The sequence below is a fragment of the Nyctereutes procyonoides genome, unplaced genomic scaffold (genome assembly GCF_905146905.1).
Source record: "Nyctereutes procyonoides isolate TBG_1078 unplaced genomic scaffold, NYPRO_anot_genome, whole genome shotgun sequence".
Classification (NCBI taxonomy): domain Eukaryota; kingdom Metazoa; phylum Chordata; class Mammalia; order Carnivora; family Canidae; genus Nyctereutes; species Nyctereutes procyonoides.
In genome coordinates this window covers 10,701,258-10,726,232 of record NW_026575134.1, presented here as the reverse complement: position 1 = coordinate 10,726,232, position 24,975 = coordinate 10,701,258, and the positions used below count along the sequence as shown (strand labels likewise).

General features: G+C 40.0%; 1 protein-coding gene across 4 annotated transcripts in view; it reads right to left on the bottom strand.

Annotated features, from left to right (window-relative positions):
* VPS41 (VPS41 subunit of HOPS complex) overlaps positions 1-24,975 on the bottom strand; it is a 166,338-nt gene that overhangs the window by 29,219 nt on the left and 112,144 nt on the right. For all 4 annotated transcript variants that reach the window (XM_055300997.1, XM_055301001.1, XM_055300999.1 and 1 more), the window contains exons 11-17: positions 20,824-20,921; positions 17,142-17,271; positions 15,614-15,729; positions 14,052-14,108; positions 10,912-10,973; positions 9,433-9,514; positions 4,247-4,339 (exon numbers count right to left, since the gene is read on the bottom strand). In XM_055300997.1, the coding sequence (XP_055156972.1) occupies positions 4,247-4,339; positions 9,433-9,514; positions 10,912-10,973; positions 14,052-14,108; positions 15,614-15,729; positions 17,142-17,271; positions 20,824-20,921 (638 nt within the window). The remainder of the gene's footprint in view (positions 1-4,246; positions 4,340-9,432; positions 9,515-10,911; positions 10,974-14,051; positions 14,109-15,613; positions 15,730-17,141; positions 17,272-20,823; positions 20,922-24,975) is intronic.

The window sequence follows — 24,975 nt, the reverse complement described above, 5'->3', positions numbered from 1 at the left end:
AAATCTTCATGTTATTGAAAAAACTATGATTAATATTAAATAACTAATACTTTAATAAGCTACTATGAATTTAGTTAAGTGACACTTAGAAATGAAAATAGTGTACAGGAATGTGCATCTGTAAAGTATAACAATTTGGTAAAAAGAGAACCAAAAAGAATCAGGAATAGAGTCTCCATTAAAGTCCTATCCAAGTAACCCTGGGAAAGACGGCCAAGAGAGCAGAATGACAGGCAACACGTTTTCCAGTCAAACTGCAACCTTTCCACAGAAGAACATGACTGCAGCTTGACTTGAAAGATTTGGGGAGAGGACGTCACTAAGTAAAGATGATCTATTTTCTAAAACCATTGAATCAGAACATTAAGATGTTCTTTGAAGCAAAATGATGCTTTGGATCAGGTTTCTGTTTAAGTCTCTGTGATGTATTAGATACAAACATCTGAAAAACTTCCCACCCAAACACTGGCAGCCCTCAGTAGCCCTGAGACCAGAAATAATACTGTTTGGGAAAGGAGGCGGCTTGGCTCCATTTTCTCTTTTCCCTAATTCATGTGCCAGTCTGGCAGTACTGCCGATTCCTAACACAAAATAAGACAAAAGGACCGGTCATACTGTGTGATAAAAACATGATGCCTTCAACATAAACTGACATAAACACTTAAACCCATTTCAGGTCACGCTTTTCTCTGCTAAATTGGCTCTGTGTAACCTCGAATAAATATGCTAAGAAATACGAATGCCATCTACCCTCTGGCCTTTATTATTCATCAGAGGACACGGTTATGAAGCTGTTATAATTGAGTGGGTAAAGTCAGAGAATACCTTGGTGCTCATCATAGTAAGTACAAAGTTAAAAGGTATTTACTGAATGAAATGTCATAGCAATTGTCCCACTTTTAATATGCTTATATATCTGCCATTAATATCATGAAATAAAGAGTCATTGACTCTTTGTGGAGCTCCGATGGCGCCATCACTTGGTGCCTGGTACTTATAAAAGTAATTTTGCTAGGTTATAAATAAAAAGAGAAAGCTAAGGGCGCCTGGATGGCTCAACAGTTAAGCATCTACCTTTAGCTCAGGTCATGGTCCTGGGGTCCTGGGACTGAGCACGCTTTGAGGGGGGGAGGAGAGGTCCCTGCACAGCAGGGAGTCTGCTTCTCCCTCTCCCCCCGTTCATGCTCTCTCAAATAAATAAATAAAAAAAATTTTTTTTTTAAGACAAAGCTATATGCATTTCAGTAGAAACCCCATACAAATAAGGCATGAAACATCATTATCTCCAAGTAAATACTACCACTTTGTATCTTTTTTAGGAAGAAAACTGAGAAGTCAATATTCTAGAAAAGTACAGCTTTTTTTTTTTTTGCCTTTTTTTTTAATCTAGCCTTTAGTGCTGTTAAGTAGTACAACATTTTCATCCACATAATATGTGCTATAAAATACTGCTCCTTGGTTAATCATGTGACAATTTAATTCAAAATTAAACATGAAATTAAAAACGATGGAAGCTAAATGATTTAGAAGAGCTTAGGACAGTAAACAACGAATTATTTATACCCTTCTTAACACTACTGGCCAGGTAGACACTCTGAAACATTCAGGAAAAAACATCTACAAGCTCTAAGCTTAAGTCATGCACATTTCTTTCTGTCTCAGTCAACAGTCTTCCAGACACGAATCAACAGGATAACTTTAATGATACAGAATCTGAAATAGTTTCCTGAAAAAGAGTTGAATCATGTGAAAGAATTACAAAAGAATCATAAAAATAATAGAATTGCTTTCCCATGGTTAAATTACATTACTTTACAAAGAGGACAAGTATACCAAGCTTCAGTATTTCTCAATAAAATTCACAGTGTTCCCCATCATTTTCACAGAACACTCATAATTTTCTTTCTTTTGGGAAGATGTACAAAGACAGAATATTTATGACAGCCACTCTATATACTCAGAACATCCTGGAAAGAAATAGGAGAAGTCCATTACAAGTCTTTATTTACCAAAGAAACCTTTCCCAATAACTATGGCCAATAACAGCCTCTCATCAGATCTTTTACAGAACATATCACTCTGCCTATGTCACTTATGTTTTAGTTGTTTAAAGCATATCAATATCATTGTCCCTCTCAGCCTATACATCTACTGAAGACAGGACGTGTTTTTAAAATTTCTCTTGGATCCAACTGAGTACTCAGCCCAGTTCTAGGCCATGGTAGGTTCTAAATAAAGCAGTGCTGAATTGAACTGAATAGGGAATGAATAGGAAGTGTGTCTCTAGACTATATTAGCTGGTACCCAACACAAATGACAACAACCTATTATTACCATTAACTCTTCTAGAAAATCTATACCTACAGATCTAGAAAGAAACAGACCTACTCTGTTATGGCAGATTGGATTATAATATGCAGTATCAAGAGAAAATGAGAAAATATTGCCTCTTTTAGTATACACAATTATTAACAAAGTAATTTGTTCAAGTTTAATTTATGCTGAAGCACTTAATCCCTCCCTATGATGAGAACACAGAAGTAAAGGAACTGTAGATCACACATGCTTCAAGCTGCTTGAATCTTCCATATCCAGGAACACCTGGCTGACAGTAACTGATCCAACACCTGAGTTATCTGGGTATGGAATGGCTACCATAAAAGTCCCTATAGATCTTAAGATCTGAAATTCACCTCGAGTTAAAACGTAGTAGTGTTAGCCATATTACCTCTCCTTAGGTTGAATCCATTACTGGTAAAAAAGGATCCTAACAAGGCACTTAGTGCCCAACAGGCACTGAGAAGCTAAGGATTCCTTTCCTCATTCTCTCTCCTCCTCTACGTATTAATTTTTTTTGCAAGTCGCCTCAAATTCTTTAAAACATAACACCAAATACAAAACAGTGATGACAAACTGCAGCATCCCATGAGGCAATGAAAGTGAACACCTATCACTAGGTTAGGTTCCAGATGGTGCCACGTTGATGAACGATTATGAAGGCAGGGGTGGGAGAAGCTGAGGACAGCAGCCCAGGGTCCCAGATCTGGTTTGTGGAGCCTCCTCGCTCAGTCACAGCTATGCAAAAGAGCTGGCCTAAAATCTGCCCACCAGAAATCTTTTTCCTCTGGTCAGAGGGAAGGAGGCAGAGTCTTAACCACATACTTTGTTGACAGCTTTACTAGAGCAACCAGTACATTATATGGTAATTTGTTTCTATCAGGGTTTCTCAACCTCAGTACTGTTGACATTTGAGGACAAATAATTCTTTGTCCTGGAGAGGACTTTCTCGTGCATTGCAGGATGCTCAGCAGCATCCCTGCTGGCCTCCATCCATTAACCTGGTGTCAGCAGCATGAATTACCTAGTCATGATAACCAAAAATGTCCCCAGACATGGCCAAATGTCCCCAGAGGGCCTATTTAAGAACCTGTTAAGAACCGCTGGTTTACACACTTGCGTGTGACTTGGACCATGAGCTACCACTGAATGCATGCCATTTCACTCACACCTGCATACCTAAGTGCCTACCTCATGCCTGTAATATGGTAGATAATACACGAATATTTTCCGAATAAATGTGTGTTAAATTAACCAACTTTAAAAATTATAATCCATCTTGGGTGCATGCAAACACCAAATTTATTTTTATTTTTTTTATTTTTTTCAAACACCAAATTTAAATTCAAATCCAGGCACACTTGTTTCTTAAATGTACGCCTGTGAACAAATTATTTAATTTCTTCAATCTTTAGTTTCCTCATCTGTAAAATTTGATATTACCATTTATAGTGCTGTAAGTCCTGCCTTTCTCCTTCATCAATAAGCTAATAGATCATGTCCAATCCACTTCCCCCATTCCTGACGCCCCAGTTTCTCTTCAATCCTCCTCCGGCAAACTTAGATCTGAGTCTCAGGCTTCAAGCATCAATAGCAGCTGTTATTCTATGTATGAAATTACCAAACAGCACTTGTCCTTTTTCTTTGGTTTTCTCAAGGAGCCAAATGAATTAGCTTTATATAAAACAATAAAGGAATTAAGGAATTCTTTAAAATGTGCATGGATTAGATGTTTTCACTGTCTACACAGACACGAGCTGTCATGAGAATGTCACCTCAGTTTCATCCATCACCTACAAACCGCAAATCTGCTTCCTCTTAACTGCTTGCTCCACTGTATGATTTTTCTATATTTCTTACCATTTTCTCATTGAGAGCAAGTAAACATGACCACATCTGAATGCCGTACCTCATAATCACTTTCCAAAAATTCATGCAGGATCATTTCATAGATGAGTGGTTTCAGAATTGGATCTCCTCTTGGCAAGTAAGGACTAATAGCCTAAGGAAGAAAAAAAAAAAACATCATTTCAGAAGGGGCAAAACAAAACCATACCACAATTACGCAGAACTATGAAAGCACAAATCTTCCTCATCCCACCACAGGGTTACATTCTGAAAGACCCATCAGAAATATAAAATATTTTAAGTCAGAAATGCATTTAAAACACCTGTCGTACTGAACAGCACAGCTTGGCCAAGCCTACCTTACACATGCTCATACCACTTAAGTTAGCCAATGGTTGGGCAAAATCATGTAACACATGGCCTATTTTAGAATAAAGTGTTGGATATCTCAGTTTGTTGAATACTGTACTATAAATGAACAAGAGAATGGCTGTGTGGGAGTGTATGGGCTGCTGACCTTGGTGCTGGCGTGGCTCAGCTGCCTGGGAGCTGTGGCTCACTGCTCTGCCTGGCATCTCGACAGATCATTGTCCCATGTATCACTAGCCCAGGAAAAGATCCAAAATCAAAGCGCGCGCGCACACACACACACACACACACACACGACTCAAACACATCTCCAGACTGAACATGAGGGGATGGAATAGGATTTAACATGCTGATGGACCCTAAAGGAAAGCTGGGGTAGCAATCTTTCAACAAGAAGATCACCAATTATCAATATTTATGCTCCAAACTTGGGAGCAGTCAATTATACCAGGCAGTTAACAACCAAATTAAAGAAACACACTTATAATAATACAATAATAGTAGTGGACTTCAACGCCCCACTCACAACAATAGACAGATCACCTAAGCAGAAGGTCAAGGAAACAAGGTCCTTGAATGACACTCGACCATATGAATTCACAGATATATACAGAACATCCCATCCTAGAGCAACAAAATGCACCTTCTTGTCTAGAGCACGTGGAACCTTCTTCAGAACAGACCACATACTGGGTCACAAATCAGGTCTCAACCAATACCAAAAATTTGTGATTAGGCCAGTGTGTCTGTTTTGTGCCAGTATCATGTTGCTTTGAGGATTACATGTTTGTAATACAGCTTGAAGTCTGGTGTTAAAAAACAAAAACAAAAACAAAATCAAAGCACGATTCCTACTGAATTTGTATTGCCTTTGCACCACTCTAGAGTTGAAAAATCATTAGCTGAACTACTGTATGTAGGAGACCATCCATTTTAACTTTTAAAATGTAAGGCAGCAGAGTACTTTGTAAAATTATTATGAAAAGAAAAATTCAAAGCAACTCTACCTTCTTATAACATATGACAATATATTTTCAAAAGTACATTTAAGGTGTATATATGTATGAATGATGAACAAAAAGACTGCTTCAGTTAAGTTAAACTTTCTCTCTGTTCTTCCTGACAAATTAATGAACATCTAAATAGGAGGGAGAATGTCATAGAGATAAAAGCTACCTTAAGTAATCAGGGAGTTACAGGTCATCTATTCATATTTTTTTTCCTTAAAATAGAATATATCACTCTTTAAAAATTCATAATCATTGTTCAAAATGAAGGGGAAATACACACTTTGCATTCCTTAGCTGTCTCAGTGCTGTGTTAAGGGTTACATTTCCAAACAACGCTGAATAACTCTGAAGTGCACTATGTACTAACTGCTATACTTTGTTCTGGGGACGGAGAACTAGAGTCACCATCCCAAGGGGCTCAGGGCCTCAGGGGGACAGTGTGCAGACATCCAAACAGCCAACTGCAACACTGGCTGCTAAGTGTTACATAAACAAGGAGTTAACAAGGTGCCATGACGAGCAGGTAAGAAATGATGAATGCCAGGAGTCTATGAGGCAGAGAAAGATGGGGCCGGGGCACCTAGGCAGAAGAGCATGAGCAAGGGCATGGAGCCATGAATGTGCGCTCTGTGTTCAGGGAGATCAGAGTGGCTCTGAGCTGTGAGACGGCGGTCAGAGAAGTGAGATAAGGCTGGGGAGAAAGGCAAGGGTTTGCTGTGAAAACAATTTGGATTTTACACTTTGAGAAGAAGAGAAGAGCAAATTTATTTTTTTAAGCAGCTACCTCTGGGGAGAGGTTGTTCACAGATCTCTCAGAAGGCCCGCAACAGCACAGACAAGAGTCGAGGCCGTGGCCCCCGAGGTAGGGGCCCCACTGGTGTCGACACATTAAGACTGAGGAGAAGTGGAGATGAAACAGCATGAGGAGGTAAGTCAGATGTTCTCATCAGGTGGTGGCTTTGAGGAATGGGCACACCGTGATGTCCCAGATAGAGACTGAAATGATGAGGAACAAATTTGGGAAAGAAATGGATTCACAATGATCTGAGTGGTTGCTATCAGCAGTTCATACAAGGAAAAAGGCCATCATACACCTCTAGCACGTATACTGAATTAAAAAGAAAGGTCTAGGTTACAGAGCCATCAGTCTGACCCCAGCCACAGGACTGGATATAATCTTCCAGGAGCAGCCCAATAAACAAGACAAAAAGTGTCCATAGGGCAAAGCACTAGTCATAGGGCAGGCAACCTAACTGGGAATCTTTTTTTTCTAAGATTTTTATTTATTTATTTGAGTAAGAGAGAACACAGGTGGGGAGGAGGGACAGAGAGAGAGGGACAAGCAGACTCCTCGATGAGCAGGGAGCCCAACATGGGGCTCGAACCCAGGACCCTGGGATTACGATCTCAGTTAAAGGCAGTCTCTTCACTGACTGAGCCGGCCAAGCTCAACTGGAAATTTTATTCATGACTCCAAGAGAACAATGAACACTAAAGGCTTATAAATATTGAAAACATTTTAAATGTTTTAAACTAACAACAGGAATACTTAATTGTTTAGTTTGGATGTTGTACATTAAGTTGAAAGGTAAATTGTTTCCTTCAAAGGAAGCAATCAACAAAACTAAAGGCCATCCTTCAGAATGGGAGACGATATTGCAAATGATATGTCTGATAAAGGGCAGTATCTGAAATATATAAACAATTTATAAAACTGAACATCAAAAACAAATAATCCAGTTAAAAAATGGGCAGAAGACATGAATAGACTTTTTTTTTAAAGAAGACATCCAGATGGCCAACAGACACATAAAAAGGTGCTCACCATCACTCATCATCAGGGACATATAAATCAAAACCACAATAAAAGACACCTGGGTGGCTCAGTGGTTGAGCGTCTGCCTTCAGCTCAGGGTATGATCTTGGAGTTCAAGGACTGAGTCCCGCATTGGCCTCCCTGCAGGGAGCCTCCTTCTCCCTCTGCGATGTCTCTGCCTCTATGTCTCTCATGAATAAAATTTTTTTTTTTTAAATTTTTTTTAAATTTATTTATTTATGATAGTCACACACACACACAGAGAGAGAGAGAGAGAGAGGCAGAGACACAGGCAGAGGGAGAAGCAGGCTCCATGCACCAGGAGCCCGATATGGGATTCGATCCCGGGTCTCCAGGATCGTGCCCTGAGCCAAAGGCAGGCGCCAAACCACTGCGCCACCCAGGGATCCCTAAAAAATTTTTTAAATCTTAAAAACAAACAAACAAACACCACCACAATGAGATGCCACTTCACAGCAATCAGAATGGCTAAAATTAACAACACAGGAAACAACAGGTGTCTGCAAGGACACGGAGAAAGGGATCCTTCTTACACTGTTGGGAATGCAAACTAGTTCAGCCCCTCTGGAGAACAGTATGGAGTTTCCTCAGAAAGTTAAAAATAGAACATCATATGACCGAGCAATTGCACTACCAGGCATTTCCCCAAAGAATACAAAAATACTGATTCAAAGGGATACATGTACTATGATGTTTATAGCAGCATCATCAACAATAGCCAAATTATGGAAAGAGCCCAAATATTCACTGACTGAGGAATGGATAAAGATGTGGTGTATTCATACATACAATGGATTATTACTCAGCCATAAAAAAGAATGCAATTGTGCCATTCACAATGACATGGATAGAGCTACAAAGTATTCTGCTAAACAATGTAAGTCAACCAGAGAGAGATAAACACCATATGATTTCACTCATATGTGGCATTTAAGAAACAAAACATGCATGTAAAGGGGGAAAAGAAGGAGAGAGGCAAACCAGAAAACAGACTCTTAACTATACACAGAACAAACTGAGGGTGACTGGACAGGAGGGAGGTGAAGGATAGATTAAATAGGTGATGGGGATTAAGGAGGGCACTAGTGGTGATGAGCACTGGGTGTTGTATGTAAGTGGTAAATCACTGAATTCTACACCTGAATTAATATTACAGTGTATGTAACTAACCATAAATTTAATGAAAACTTGAAAAGGAAAAAAAGGTAAAAACATGAAATATCAAATTATTTGTTATAGCTACATGGTCAAATTTTTCCATTTATCTTCCAGCAAATAAAACAGTATTTGAAAAATGCATTAATTCTTCAATGCATTTGAAAAAAGCTTCATTTTAGGGATCCCTGGGTGGCGCAGCGGTTTGGCGCCTGCCTTTGCCCAGGGCGCGATCCTGGAGACCCGGGATCGAATCCCATGTCGGGCTCCCAGTGCATGGAGCCTGCTTCTCCCTCTGCCTATGTCTCTGCCTCTCTCTCTCTCTCTGTGACTATCATTAAAAAAAAAAAAAAAATTAAAAGAAAAAAGCTTCATTTTATAATCTACAGGGTAAGACTATACCTGCTTTCCATATTCATTAAAAAGAACATAAAAACTTCAGAGGCACCTGGGTGGCTCAGTCATTAAACATCTGACTCCTGGTTTCAGCTCAGGTCATGATCTTGGGAGTTGTGGAATACAGCCCTGTGTCGGGCTCTGCACTCGCCAGGAGCCTGCTTGAGACTCTCTCCCTCTGCCACTACCCCTGTGCACTCCTTCTCTCTCTCTCAAATAAATAAATCTTTAAAAAAAACAAAAAACAAAAAAATATGAAAACTTTATCTAAACACAGAATTGGAGGTATATAAGAAGGTAGAGTATATATGTGTATATTTTATACACATAAAAAATGAATCAGATTTATATTTTGGTTTTTCTTCCTAGCTAACATGCTTCCTGGGAAAGAACTGATTACTATTGTCTTAATTTTATTTCCGTCTCAATATTAATATACAATATACAAGAATTCAGAGTTCAAAATAAGGCTATGCTTACCTTAAGCTGCCCAATTTCTTTAAATTTATAAACTTCACATTCCCAGAGTGCCGTATTTTTCCCAAGAATTTTCTGGCATTTGCTGGCAGTAAAAACATCCCAGGGAGAAAGAAAGAAAAAAAAAAAAAAAAGAGTAAATAGACATTTCCTCTATTGGTTTAGATAACTCTCTCATCCCAGAGTTTTGACAAATTTCTATGTCAAGTACCAATGAACGTAAAGGTATTACTAGATAACCACTTGATTGTATACAAAAGGTTGATAGAAATCATGACAATTATTACAAAATACTTATAAATAAAGATGAATCCTTTCAGAAGACTGCGATTAGGGGCTTTCCCAAAGATTATCCTGTTCTGAGTCTTCTACTATCCAGATGAGCACTGCTGGTTTTGGGACCTTTCTCGTCTTAAAGGAATGTCCATCATACCGCAAAGTACCAATTTAAACCACTTCTTAAATGCCTTTAAATAATGGACTACCAAAATCAGACTTAAGAAAAGTAGAGTCCTATCATAGTATATAATCTGGAGAAATATTTATATATGAATAAAAACTTAATTTACACATCAAAGGAATAGGTTTCCCTAAATCTCAAAAGATACAAGGTAGGCGTGAAGGCTATGTTGCTAGGCTGTCCCCTAGTCCTGCAGGCAAGCATCATGAAGCTTCAGGGGGAACCAGTCACACACACACACCACTGATGACCACTATGTAACATTTATGTTCTTGTCCACCATTTATGTTCTTGTCCATGCAGACCCCTGCAAACCTGAAGCCTGAAATCTGGTCACTTCCACGGATTTGCCACCCTCTTGCTGGGAGACAATTCTCTTTGAATTATAAGCAGTGGCACTGACTGCCTTCTCAAGGATGCTTGTGAAGGGAATAGCTCTGGAAATGAAAGACACAGATAGTGTTCCCCTCCAGAGCATAGGGCAGGTTTGTTTAGTATCCAGTATAATAAATAGATCTCATTCCTCTGAAGTTAAAGGCAGGCAGGCTCACTGCCCATTATAAAAGAGTCAGATACCCAAAGCTTGGGGTCCCTCTCCTGGAACAGGAAACACTGCCCTCTATAGTATCACCCGGACAGCCCTCTATGTGGTGCTATGGGATCTGGTACAAATGCCAATACTCTGGCTACCACTGCTGAGTTAGGCCTGCATCTCTGACCCAGGAGTCTCCTGTCTTCTGCTAGTACCCATGTGCTACTTGTTAGCTTATAAAAAGGGTAAACTCTCAGACTCTTCATGATTTTTTACCTCTTTCTCATTAAATTGTCTCAGTTTGGTCAAAATGAGACAGTAAGTGGAGTAAGTAATAAATCCATTCTGTAGTTAAAGCCACTAATACTCAAACATCACCCCTGAAAGAAAGATACAAAAAAATGTTGACCTCAGAGAATGGCTTATGTTACTGTTAACATTTCTCAATTCTATTTATACTAACAAATGATCATGAAAATGTCATTATTACCGAGCTGCTATGTCATAGTCTCCTTTTTCCACCAGGTGGTTTATATATGCCAGGCCAATATCCTAGGAAAATTAAATGAAGGAATTTCATAATTAACCAGAACAACTGAAAAGTTGAGCCTCAATTCCCGAGTAGGCCATAACACTGGGATCCTACTGGCTAGAACCTGTTTTATACATCTGAGTGTGCTGTATGTAATTATGCACATTTCCTTCCTAAGCAGATTTAAATGCACTTATATTTCTATTTTCACAAATTTTAGAATTCACAAAAAAAATTATATTCCTATGGTAAAGGCTCCTAACCTGCCCCCGATTAGGAGATTTTCTACAAAAGAAATCTGCAACATTAGAAACATGGTCCAACAATTTCATGCTGTCACAGATATAAAATTGTTTCTTGTGCTTTCATCTCTAAGCTCTGAGCTACTGGTCTCCTCTATATCAAGTCTGAAAAAATGCTGTAGGAAATACACAATGACAGATCATATTAAAGGGAAATACTGCATCTTAAAGTTAACATTAATGTGAAAATGAGCTCCAAAAACATGATTCACACCCATGAGTTTACAGATGAAGAAATGGGTTCACAGCAGTGCAAGGGCTGGCTTCTGCGTAATATCCATTCGCTGACGCCACCTCCGCTCTGAAAGGATCAGGTGGACCCCGTTACACCAAAGACACGAGAGCTCTTGTTTGATCTCCCCAAGACTCCTCCTGTGAAATATTATTTCCAACTAAAAGCATCTTCATGAGAAGCTTAAGTTTATCGTATGTAACAAAACTTGGATTTTACATTCTAGTTTATATACAAAAAAGGTGTGATATTTCCTCCTGTACAGCGGAAATGGCAGGAGCCCATGTCTCTCTCTGCCTGGTAGGAAATTACACTGTGTTAGGAGGGAAAAAAAAAAAAAAGTCTCTGTGTAACTAATGTACAGGACTGCTGGCAATTTCAAGGCTGCAGGAAAATACTAATAGTTCATAGTTCGTTAAATTTTTACTCTAATAACGACTATGTAGGAAATCCTATTTCAAATCTGTATAAACTAACGAGTAAAAAGAGGGTGCCTAACTTTAGTTTTCTGCAAACAGACTACACATTACAGTATCTCTGAAGTCTCTCTGTCCAGGGTTAGAGAAGAGAACATCTCCTTTGCAGAGCCCATCTCTCCAACCTTTGTCCTCATGCCAGGCCCCCACCCCACTGTGGAACTTATTCCACCACTCATCCTCTTTCTCTATCCTTCTTTCCTCAACCTTAGTTTTCTCTCTTCCCTTTGTGTAAGCATGTTCTGTGTCTCTCTCACACAAAATACTCCCCATCACCAAGGACCTCTTCATGACCACGTGGCTCCAGCCACAGTCTACTCTCTTTCACTTCACAGCCAACCTGATGGTCAACATGCAACTCTACTTCATCATCCATCATCTCCTCACTTATCACTCCTACAGCACGTTGGGAATGAATAATACAGAGAAAATTCACTAGTCATTTTTGTATTACCAAACCCAACGGACAACCAACTAGCTGAGTTTATCTTACCTTTGGCCTGCTCACCTCAACTACTTCAGTTTGCTTACCCTGAAATGCTCTCCTCTCCCTGCTCCCATGACAGAGCCTTCCTCTGCCGTTCCAAAACTGTTTTGGACATGTCATTCCTCAAACGTGGGCATTTCCAATGGTTCCATTCAAGTTCTCTGTTTTCTGAGGCTAGATGCCTACCCTTGTGTGTGGATTGGTTCAAACTCATGCATTCCACCTGTTTGCGGACAAATCTCTGGAATCTTTCTGAGTCCAGATCTCTTCCCTGTGCTCCACTAGGATGTCCCAGAGTTGGCCCAAACCCAACGTGTCAAAACCAGTATTAATCTACCCACACTCCTCCATCCCGTTCTCCCTGGCATGGTCTCTCTCTCTCTCTCTTTCTCTTAGGGAATGGCAAGACCATCCACCAGAAGCCCAAGCCCAAAGACTGGAAGTCAGGCTAGATTTCTTGCTCTCATATGCATGAGGAGCCAACCACCATAATCTGCAGAGTCTGGTTGAATGTATCCTCCATTTGTCTTCACTTCTCCATTCTTACTGATCCTTTCACCTCCCTACCAAGAAGGAAGCCATTCTTGATTGATCTCCATTTCAGCTGGCTATCCTCTGGCCCCTTTCTCCATCAGAGAATCTTTCTAACAGGCACATTTGGTGAGGTACTAAAAGCATAAACTGTAGAGGTTTCAAGATGAAGCCAAGCTCCTAATTATATATAGCCCTTCAGAATCTGGCTCTCGCTACCCATATATACACTCTGTAAATGCCCCACATAACCAAGCAGGCCACATGGTTTCACTTCTCTGCACTGTCACACATACTAGTCTATTGGGCAGAATGTCCTCTCCATTTCTAGACAATCCTTATTTACACTCCACAATTTTGAATGGAGGGAAAAAAGATGATCTGGTTCTCTCTCCTCCTTTGGGTTCCTGAGTTCTTTTATGTGTACACTCTCAAGGCATTAGGCTTTTACAAGGTGTTTGAGAGAAGCTTAAGGTGAGGAAAGTATAGGCAGAAGGAATTTATCCCCAAATAGCCATAAAAGAGTTTTCATCTCTCAACAAGGGTGCTGGACTCGCTGGTCCCTTCACACTCTCTCTGGCTTTCCATCTGCACATCCATTGTCACAGTTAGCAAAGAAATGGGCTTTTTCCAGAGTCCAAAATGTAATGAAAATGTATATGAGGTCCTAGATTAGTTTCCACAACACAAATGACTCTGTGACTATGCAGACACTGAAGCAATCTGGTTTTATGAAACTACTTTTGATTAATTTTGTAATAATGTGATTTTACCTATGACTTAAAGAGACTTCCCCACACATAACTGGAAAGCTTTGTAGTTAAAGTGCGTTTCACAATCCAGGTTCCAAATTACCTGAAACTGTCTCCTAGAAGCTGTTCAAGTCTCTTGTTTACAAGCAGAAATGGATTCAATAAAATGAGATATTTTGACCTGGCAGGTTAGAGAGTTAGTCTGAAATAAAATCTCAAAAAGGTAGGAAAGAGCTGTTCTTTTCAAGTTACTTTCAGCCTCATTATAACTTATCGAAAGGTAAAATTATGCTTCAAATAGTAAAATTACATACTTACTAGAATCTTATGTCTTTTAATGTTCTTCTGGCTGATTTCGGCTGCCATCAAAGCTTCCTGTATTTACAGAAGCATGGTAAAAGGAGTCAGAAAAGAAGGGAGGGAAAATGAGAGAGAATGGGGAAGATATTGATGTTATAAACACTATATTTATTATGTTTTAAAGTTCTGGACTACATAAATAAAGCCCCATTTTCCCATGGCTTTGCCTTAAGCACAGGCATTTTTAATGTTATGGTTGAATGAACCTCACTGCATTCAAACTCCAACAAAAGCAGTCAACCAAAATGAAGACTTCTCTTATTTCCATTTGAATGCATTTCCACATTAGGATATTGGAATCACATTTCAGGCACAAATCAAAACACAACAAAATTTCTTTGGTTCCAACTACAAAAGAAATTCATGTGTCATTCTAAATCTGCATGACATACATTGACAAAGGGGTACGTTTCTTCTATAAAATACAAAAATTAAGCTATATGCATACATTTAGGTGTATTTGCAACTAAGATTTTAAAAATCCCTGATTTTACTTTTATTTTGGAAAGTTCGTAATTATTACTTTAACAGAAATGTTTAAAACATAAAAGTTATTGGGGCACCTGGGTGACTCAGTTGGTTAAGTGTTGATTCTTGGTTTTGGCTCAAGTCATGACCTCAGGGTCATGAGGTCAAGCCCCCCATCAGGGCTCAGTGTAGAGTCTGCTTGTCCCTCTCCCTCCTCCCACCCTCAAATCCATACATACATACATACATACATTAATACATAAAATCAATCTTAAAAACCATAAAGAATTATTTAAGGGACTACTGGATCTAAAGCAATATATGGTAATAACTGAAATATAAACTTTTTGTATCAATACCTAGACTCCAGTTTATATATGAAAAACATTTTTCCCCCAAATCCTTTCAGGCAGTCACAAACTTAAAGCAACATATAAGTGGAGTATTTTTTGTTTGTTTTTAGCTAATTAGCATATAAGCCCATCCAGAGAGTTTCTCTCACCAAATGGACATAATATTGCCTTTTCTTCTTTTAAAGTCAGGAAGGTTTTTGTTTTTTAAAAAAGAAAAGCTCATCATGGGACATTTTTCTATTCAAATCAGTCTGATTTAAGACTCAACGAAGTGGACATTATTCCATCAGAATAGTCCAAACCATCCTCAGTGAAAAATAATGTCACAGCTTAACTTTACATATGAAATTAGCACAAATGAATGGCACCATCAGAGTATAGGAGACAATTCTGAAATACTAGCTCCACTTTATTTTCCTTGAGAAGCCACAAAATAAACACTTGGATAGGCTGGATCTAACCCACCCCACTCCTTCTACCACCACCTCTTCCTCCACTGAACAGTAAAGCCAGTTAACCTCCTTGTAATATTTTCCCCTCTTAATTTCTGAAAAGAGTATTGGAAAGTTATTAGCCTACTACATATTTTTCGTTTAGAGCACTCTAATTCACCTACACAAAAGACTTATTACAGAAACCTTTTATCCTCTCCATGTTACAGAAGTGTCAATACTTTTAGGAAAGGAAAATCAAAACCACCTCGTATTTCTTCTTTTCAAGCAGCCAGTCGATGTGGTCATCTTGGTCTCGTTCCTTGGCTACTACGATGTCTCTTGGACTCACGATGTAAAAGAGCGATTCCCCTTCAGAGTACTCTATAGGTGAGGGAAGAAAGGAACAGCATAAGCTGCAGAAACCCTGGCTGTAGGTTCAGAGACTTGGTTAGGGAAGCCAACTCCAGAGGGAACAGGAAACTTGCCCACCTTTGGAGCAAGTATGTTTGGCTCTGGTTGAAGGTGTGAGTGCTTTATAAAATATTTACAAGTAAAATTATTTGGAAGAAAAAAGGAAGGGAAGAAAGGAATACCATAAAAAAGTCAAAAAATTAATGTAGGTTTATAATTCTGTATTTAACACATTAACATTGTGACTTCGACTGAGAAGGTGATCAAGATTTTCTAAGTCTGCTGTGTATCAGAATTCATCTTCTGTATATACACTTAATTTATGGCCACTTACAGCACTGTTCTACTTTTACAGAACAATTACACTCCATAGTTGGCAATAAATGTTTTCTCCTCATCAAGGTCAAGGCCGTTTACAGCATAAATGACAGATGCCCCAAGCCCTGGGGACATAATCTATCATTTCGGCATGTTGTGCACAATGCCGTTCATGAGGGTTTCCTGCAGAATTCAATTATACAACCTGTTCTGAAGGGTTTCCAAGTGTGCAGCAGAGTTTGCTCTGAGCAAAAACCCTAGCTTGGATCCTTCCAGTTGTGGATCACATTTGCTTTTTGCCAAGTCCAGAATATACACTCACATTCCTCAGTTGATTAGGGGCCATATAAAAGAAAGCTCCAACTCTATAGAATACTTCTTCATTGTCTTTGGCCAGATTGAGAACCGAAAATATTCTGAAAATATGTCAATTGTTTTATGAAGTGGGAAAGAATTTCTTAAAAAAAAAAAAGCTTAGGCTCTTCTACTTTGATCAATGTATTTTTAAAGGATATGAGGACACTAGCATAGATGCCCTGGCATGACTAAACATCAGTAGTTCATCCTTTATTTCTAAGCAGTGACCAGTGCATTCACTCATCCACTCTGCAAATATTCAGCAAACACTTAGTACTTACCAGGCTCCCTTCCAGGCTCTGGGGATTTGGTCCCAAATAGAAAGACGACTTCTCTGCCATCCCAGAGCACACTTTCCAGATCTATGAAGCTGGGAGTCATATGGCAACCACAGAACCATGCTGCCCAGCATCCATGCAAATGTCACACTAATTAGGACACCAGACAAAATGTAAGAACAAAGACCATGGAGCCTACTCACCTGAGTCCTGGCCCCATGCCTACCCCACCTTTCTGCTGTGGGAACTCAAGCTAGTTCTGTAATATGTCTGGGCCTCATGCCCTCATCTTTGACACAAGACATGTGCCCAGGTATTCTCTATGACCCTTGCAGAACCTCAACTTAAATTTCTGGTCATGCTAATTGCATAAAAGGGAAAAAACCACAAGTATAAGAAATAATATGAGCCAGAGCTTTGGTCTCTCACCTAAATGATAATCTCTGCACTCATTCTCCTGAAAGCCTCTCACTGTCAGAGCGTCAGAAGAGATCTCTTCACAAGTTTCAGAGAGCGGCTGGATGATATCTAGTCTTGGCCTGGCACAGTATTCTCTTTCCTGGGTGGGAGGAAAGAGAAGGAACAGGCATGTTCTCATTACGTTTCTAGAAACTACAAATTCATTCTAGTCAGTCATTAAATGCATTAGCTTCAGGACGCCTGGGCGGCTCAGTGGTTGAGCGTCTGCCTTTGGCTCAGGGTGTGATCCCAGGGTCCCAGGAGCAAGTCCCACATTGGGCTCTCTGCATGGAGCCTGCTTCTCCCTCTGCCTATGTCTCTGCCTCTCGCTGTCTCTTGTAAGTGAATGAATGAATGAATAAGTGCATGCATACATGCATGCATTGGCTTCATAATTTCGGAAGATGTAAGCCCTTCTAACCTAACCTGCACAGACATCCTCGTCACAGCACGTTATTTCCTGACCTTTTTGTGTGACATCAACAGGACAAGTGCTACTGTGTCCCTGCAGCCGTCCCCCACTCAGCTCCAATGGTAAGGCCACCATCCACTTCCACAACCCGGCTTAAATCTCTTTCTCACCAACGTGAGAAAGAGGAAAAATGTTATAAACTGCTAAACCACTGCCACTACTGGTGAACTTACTGGTGATGTTGAAAAGCCACAAGGACTGAAGAGCTTCATCTAGAACACAATCACGGGTGCTGCCCAGCGTGACAGGCAAGAGTCACTAGGGGCTAGAGCCACCAAGACCCCGAGTGTTTAATTTTATTTCATTTTCATTAATTAAAATTTAGATAGCCACATATGGTTAGTGACCATAGTGTTGAACAGTGCAGTTTTAGGTCGGGAAAGGAGGGGTAAAGAAGTCTTCCTAGGGCCAATGGAGTTCCATAACCCAGAAGGGGATGAGACGAGGACTGCTCTTGCTGAGCTCTTAAATGACCCTTCAGTGAGTAGGACTGCTCCAAATCTCACATGTGAAGGATCCAGGGATCAAAAACTCAGCTGAGGTTGAAGTCACAGAAGTCAACAGTGAGGCTGCCACTTGTGGGGAAACTGGGACTTACGTGAATCTGAGACTTGAAGTCAAGTTTGTTTTACTTTAAAAGTTTGTTTTTGAGCTTTCAACACACAGGTGTAAGACACACACTCGAGTGTTTTCCAAAGGAAGACTTGGGGCCATGTGACACAGGTGCTGAGAACCCAGATGATGAAGGGGTGCAGCGTGAGACAAGTTGGTGCTTTTTCCCAACACCCCAGGTTCCCTGAGGATCACGGTAGGCCTCAAAGAGTACCCAGATCCATTTTGTTAGGTCAACTGAAGGGTAACTACATTAGCTTTGCATCTCACACGTTTCAAAACATTCCAAAAATAAAACACAGCAACAATAAAAAAAATCAACCAGTAGAAGGGGGAAAAATAGTGAATATACAGTATAATTTTTCCCATCTGTGGAAAAATGAAAAATGTCTCAATTTTGAAACAATGGGGAAAAATGGATAGATTTGAATATTTTAAAAATGAACTGCTGTGGACAGTGACCAAAAATATAGCAAAATTAGAATAGTAAGAATAGAAAAGATATTTAAAGCAAATAATATTAAAAGAAAACTGCCTTGCTTGGGTCACATAAACTGCTCCTTGAAATGCATAAGAAAACTGTCAGTGATGTGAGTCATCTTGTTACTTTACAACCTTTGCTCATTGGTCAAGCAGCCCTGCTAAGGGTGAGAATTTGGTCTTGCTGGGTCTCTAATCCCTAATGCTTAGCGTGACTCTGGATGCACATATGCTTTACCAATGAATCAAAGAAAAACAAACACTAGGGGACAGCTTAATAAATCTAGATGAAATAGTTCACAACCACTATAAATGATAATGATAGGAGAATACATAGCCACATGGAGAGAGAACAGAATAAGGTTCATAAAAATTGGGCAACACAGAGGAGTGTGTGACGGTGATGGCAACCATGCAGACACATGCACGTATGTGACAGGTCTAAGGGAGAATGTTCTGGGGGAGGAGAGGCATGATATAAAGACAGGTTTGGTTTAATGTTGTGGTTACACTGTCTCTTCTGTATGAAAAGAAAAAAAAGAGGGGAGAGGTTTGAACCTGCTTTTGCTTTTCTCCTTTTGTCTTAATTTTATCAGTTTACTCCGTGCTTAATAATCTAAGCTGTACTTTGGCATCATAAAATAGCTACATGTGTTGGCACACATATTCGTGAATCATCTCCGAGACCCTCCCACTTCTTCCTCTGAAAATACTCCATTTTCTTTTCTTTTCTTCTCAATTCCATTTTCTAATGTGCTCTGTGAGGTTGGCCTTTCTTTGGTCTTTACTCCTTTGTGATAGTCTTGTTTATTATCAAAGGTTTCCCTGCTTCCTTTCTTTTTTGGTTCGGTTGCTTATGAGGCTTTCCCTTTTTTCATTTTACTGCTTCTTTCCTCTTTCAATCACAATCTCAATCTGCCCCACCTTCCTCATCAGAAAGCACTGTATTTACTCCCTCAGGAGCCACTGCTTTTCTTTCTTTTCAAAAAAAATAAATAAAATAAAGTGATGTCCTGCAACAGGGCTAGAAGCCAGCCCTATTGATTTTAGTCGCTGGGAGGATTCACTTAAGTCGACAGCATCCCATTGCCTAGCAACATGGGCGCCCAGAGCTTCAGGTTACTATAGTGATGACTTCCCACTGCACGTGCTTGCTCAGAGAAATGCTTCAGAGCAGCTACCACTTCAAAACCGGGGCTCCCAGGGTTTCCCCCCCTCCTATTTTATTCCAAGCCAATTGAAAAGGGGGAAAATAGGAGAGGATACAGACAAGGAGAGCCTACTTACTGTAATGGCCTAGACAATCAATTTGCAATTTCTTTTATATACAGCATCTAAGAGAAAATCCTCTACAATAAGCTCTCCTTGGTTTATGCCTTGAAGCCACCCACTCCTGCCCCCGCTTCCCAACAGAACCCTGGACTCTAATAGTGAAGCCAGGCTGAGAATGGAGCCCATCTAGGCTGCGAAGGAAGACCAAGTGTCTCCACTGGATCACACAGACAGGCTTCCCTCCAGAGTCACAGATAACGAGATCTGGATTCTCTGCTGCTTTCTATTGGCCATGCGTTTCATACCCTCATTTCCATTGATAACTGAGACTTCACTGCAACCTATTTCAAAGCTAAAAAAATCAAGCTGCTCTGAATCAGTCGGCCACTGGGAAGTAAGCAAATCTGTCTGGACCCCAGGAAATAATGAAGTGCCCTCTCCATAATTCCCTGTGACCACAGGGGCGCCTGTTGTTGCGGAAGATCAACTTTGCTACTGTCATTTCTGCTAATGCACAGTGTCAGCTTAGTTTCTTCGCCCTTCAGCAAAAGAAATCCTTCATTCCTTTCGACGAAAATACCAAGAGATGGAAAAAAGAGAAAAAAATGACTCCTCTTGGCTCGGCCAAAGGAACAAAGGCAGGCAATGAGTGGGGCTTCTGAAAGGTAAATACATAATCGTTGCTGACCTTATTTTATAGGTCAGAAGTTGTGCCTCGACTACAGCACATCCCTTTCATGGGCAACCTGATCTGGCTATAGTGCTAAATAATGAACCCACACTTCCCTCTGTATTGGGGCTACAAAAAAAAATTACCGTTTTTTCTGAAACCTCCTTCACATAGGAAAGAACAACCAGCTGGTCACAGAGAGGTGCAAGTCCACTAATGTAGAATTCAGTTTCAAACTGAGACACTGCAAACAGAAGGGACACAAGAGTAAGTGTTAACAGGAGCAAAAAGCAGCCCATCAAGGAAAGGACACATGGACTACAAATGCAGGTGGATTTACTCTAGAAATCGAACGTAAAGGGGGCGTGGATAAACACACTTCTTTGACAATAATGAAAGGCCAGAAAAGGATATCTGGGAACTAGAAATTTTCTATCACCAACAAAAGCAAACCTGTCACAGTCAGACGTGACACTGTGACCAGCTAGTTTAAAAATGACAGTTAAATCCCATGAAGACACTTTTAAACCCGTAAAATTCAATGTAATACTAATGACAATAATTTTTTAAAAATGCCTGAGTTTAGGTCTTTTATAATTAGGGCATTACAGTAGTCCAGAGTTCACAAGGAACGCTATTTGTAATTATGAAATATTATGCCTTTTTAAAAAATATTTAATTTGATGACTCAGAAGCAAAAAAAAAAAAGAAAGAAAAAAGTTGTGTTAATACAGATCACATTGTGATGAAAGACCACTATTTGCTAAGTGAAATAAAGATTATAGAAAATAAGGAAATCCTTTCTTTTTTAAAGACATTTAAAATTTTAAACTAGGGCATCACTTAAGAAGTATATGGATTTAATTATAATAGATTTCACAGACCCAATAGAAAGCTCAGTGGCAGAAGTACAAATATTGTTAATAGTATGATTCTAATAATTAGCTACTATAAAATATTTGTAATAAATGATTTTTGCTTTAAGCAACTAAATTTGGGGGTGGTTTACTATACAGCAAAGCTAGCTGACACAGTAGTGGTGGTGGCAGAGACTCTTCCAGGAGTCATGCACTGCACTTACAGATTTGGAAGCAGACGCTCATTTGGACCCACCATATTTTCTAAGAGTTTCCTGGCTCAGACCTTCTCCACAGTTAGTGGTATTAGCTTCATCTTCAGCTTCAGTTGAGTTCTTTTCTCTCTTTTTTAAAGATTTAATTTATTTGAGAGCAAGCGAGCATGACTTGTGGGAGGAGCAAAGGTGGAAGGAGAGCCAGGTGAAAGAACCTCAAGCAGACTCCATGCTGAGTGTGGAGTCCAACATGGAGCTTGATCTCAGGACCCTGAGATCACGACGTGAGCCAAAATCAAGAGTTGGACGCCTAACCAACCGAGCCACTCAGGCATCCCAGATTCAGTTAAATTCTTGATGAAACTGCTCTTTTCTCCAAACCAGGGTACGTCACTGTAGCATAGCAGAAACAATATTACGTGGCTCAGTTGGCTGAGTGTTTGCCTTCAGCTAGGTCATGATCCCTGGGTCCTGGGGTCCAGTCCTGCATTGGGCTCCCTGCTGAGCTGGGAGTCTGCTTCTCCCTCTGCCTCTCCCACATCCCCACCCCACCTCCAACTCATGCTCTTTCTCAAATAAATAAAATCTTAAAAAAAGAAAAGAAGAAACAATATTTAACATAGAGTCAGGAAGCCTGGATTATAATTTCCACTAAATCAAACTCAGGGAAGTCATTTATCTTCTGTAGGTATAACTTTTCCCATCTATAAAATAAAGGAATCAGAGTAGAAATAAAATCCCTAACACAGATGAACGAGGGACTACTGAATTTTCTTCTGCATCTTCTCCACTTTCCCTGGAAATCCCTGTCACTTGTTTTTTTTAACATTTTTAACGTCAACTCCTTGTACAACTGTTCTCAATTTAATTCTCTCACTGAAACGAAACTTAAGTTGAATGAAAAAATTACTAAATAGTAACATATATATTAAAAAGGTAATATGTATTATGCTTTGTCCTTGGTTAGATCACATAAGTGGTCACAGTGGCCTGTGAAGAACCAAAGAATAGAACTCCAAAGGCAGGTGCTCTGGTCCCAGCTTAACTGGGACCAGTCTACTGTCACTAACACTTTTCCTCAATCTTTGTGGGCCTGAACTGAACATTTTTATCCGGGCACTTAAAAATACTTTTGGTAAAACGTTAATGTGATAAATGTTCACATGAAGTTGCATATGCAGAACACCACCTGCACCACAACCACACGTACAGATGAGCACATCCAGTGTGACCAGGCACTGAAGGCTCTAGAGAAGCTCCCATGGCTGTGTGTACACAGGGGGAGGGGGTAAGGTAGGGATGGGGAGGGGTGGAATGTCCAGATGCTACAGAACAGTATGGGGCCAGTGATCAAAGAGGTGGCACTTTTACATTCTAGAAAGCATACAGGCACATTAACCAGAGGGTTTTTTTTTAAGTTTTTTTTATTTTTTTAAATTTTTATTTATGATAGTCATACAGAGAGAGAGAATGGCAGAGACACAGGCAGAGGGAGAAGCAGGCTCCATGCACCGGGAGCCTGATGTGGGATTCGATCCCGGGTCTCCAGGACCGCGCCCTGGGCCAAAGGCAGGCGCCAAACTGCTGCGCCACCCAGGGATCCCTAACCAGAGGTTTTGACTGTCGTCACTCCTGAGGTGGTTAAACCCCGTTTGGTAGAAATGGTCTTGAGTTCTATTTCACTAAATAACATTTAATCATTGAAATGTTACACATACAGTTCAATCGATCGATCAACTAGTCAATCAACCAGAGATGCCAGAGACTCATGGGAATTACAAGGAAGCTTTGATGTGCTTGTGTCTACTAGGCACCACAGGGAAAACATCATCTAGCCAGTGGTGGGTGAACAAGGCACTCTCCCCATTCAGGATGCCAAATATGCTGCCTGGGTTCACACTGACAAGGAGTAACAGTGTCTCTCCTACATGTAACCAAATACACATCAAGCCTTGGTTTTTATGAATGAGCTGAAAGAAACAGAACAATGAAGCTAGAAAATAATTCTTTCCAAATCTTCCCTGTTCTACATACTTATCTCCCAGTCCACAATAGCTTCCATTAATAAGACAGAAAATTTCCTGTTCTCTAATAAGAACGATAGGAAATCTAATGTGCTCTTAAAGAAAACAAAGGAAAATGTGCAGAACCACACAGCTATTTTTCTGAATTCCAGATACTATAATAAATGTTTTTGTTAAGCACTAGATCTTACTAGACTTTATTGAGAATTAGTAATAATTTAGGGAGATAATGTGAAGTGGCTAAATTACAAACTAACTGGAAAGATGCTACTTATGAAGAAAAGATGTTCCATGTAAAATCAGTGTCAAGTTTAATGTCAAGAGAAGGAAATGTGGAATGGCAGTGTTTATTCTCCTGAAGAACATACATAAATGATGTAAAAGTTAATGGGATGATTTTTGTAATACTTGAAATACCTTCAAGTAATTAATTACTGGGCTATTTCAAATTTTCAACGGACCAATGAAAGTTTTGGTTAACTTATTTTCCCCGAGATCCTATTCTTTTCCACATATCAATGATTTAATCATTTTAATGAAGATCACCTGTTTTTCCCTAAAGGTGAACTAGTTTAAATACAGATAATTTATACCTCTATTACCACAGCAGCTCATCTTTATAAATTTTTTTTTGATTTTTGATTTATTTATGATAGTCACAGAGAGAGAGAGAGAGAGAGAGAGAGAGAGAGAGAGGCAGAGACACAGGCAGAGGGAGAAGCAGGCTCCATGCACCGGGAGCCCGATGTGGGATTTGATCCCGGGTCTCCAGGATCACGCCCTAGGCCAAAGGCAGGCGCCAAACCACTGCGCCACCCAGGGATCCCACAGCAGCTCATCTTTATGCTGATTATCTGGAAACAATAAATCATAAAGAAAACAAAGACAAATTCAGTTGGAGAGCCCTAAAAAAAAAATATGATAAAAGCTAGAGAGGGATGTGTCCAGAGGGAACCCAAGACAGTAGCTATACTTCAGGATGAGATTTAGAGTGCAGTGATGGCTCTGGTCCTACGGAGGTGCTGTGCTCACTCTTGAGTAGGAAGGACCAGACAAGGGGGTGTTGGTCAGAACTCAGCCACGGCTTTCTGCCTCCACAGACACAAGTGGTGCTGTGCTCTGGCTTATTCTGGGGGAGCAGCATTCCTTGAAATGCAAGAAGAAAAAAGAATTCAAGGAAAAAGAAAGAGTCCAAGCATACT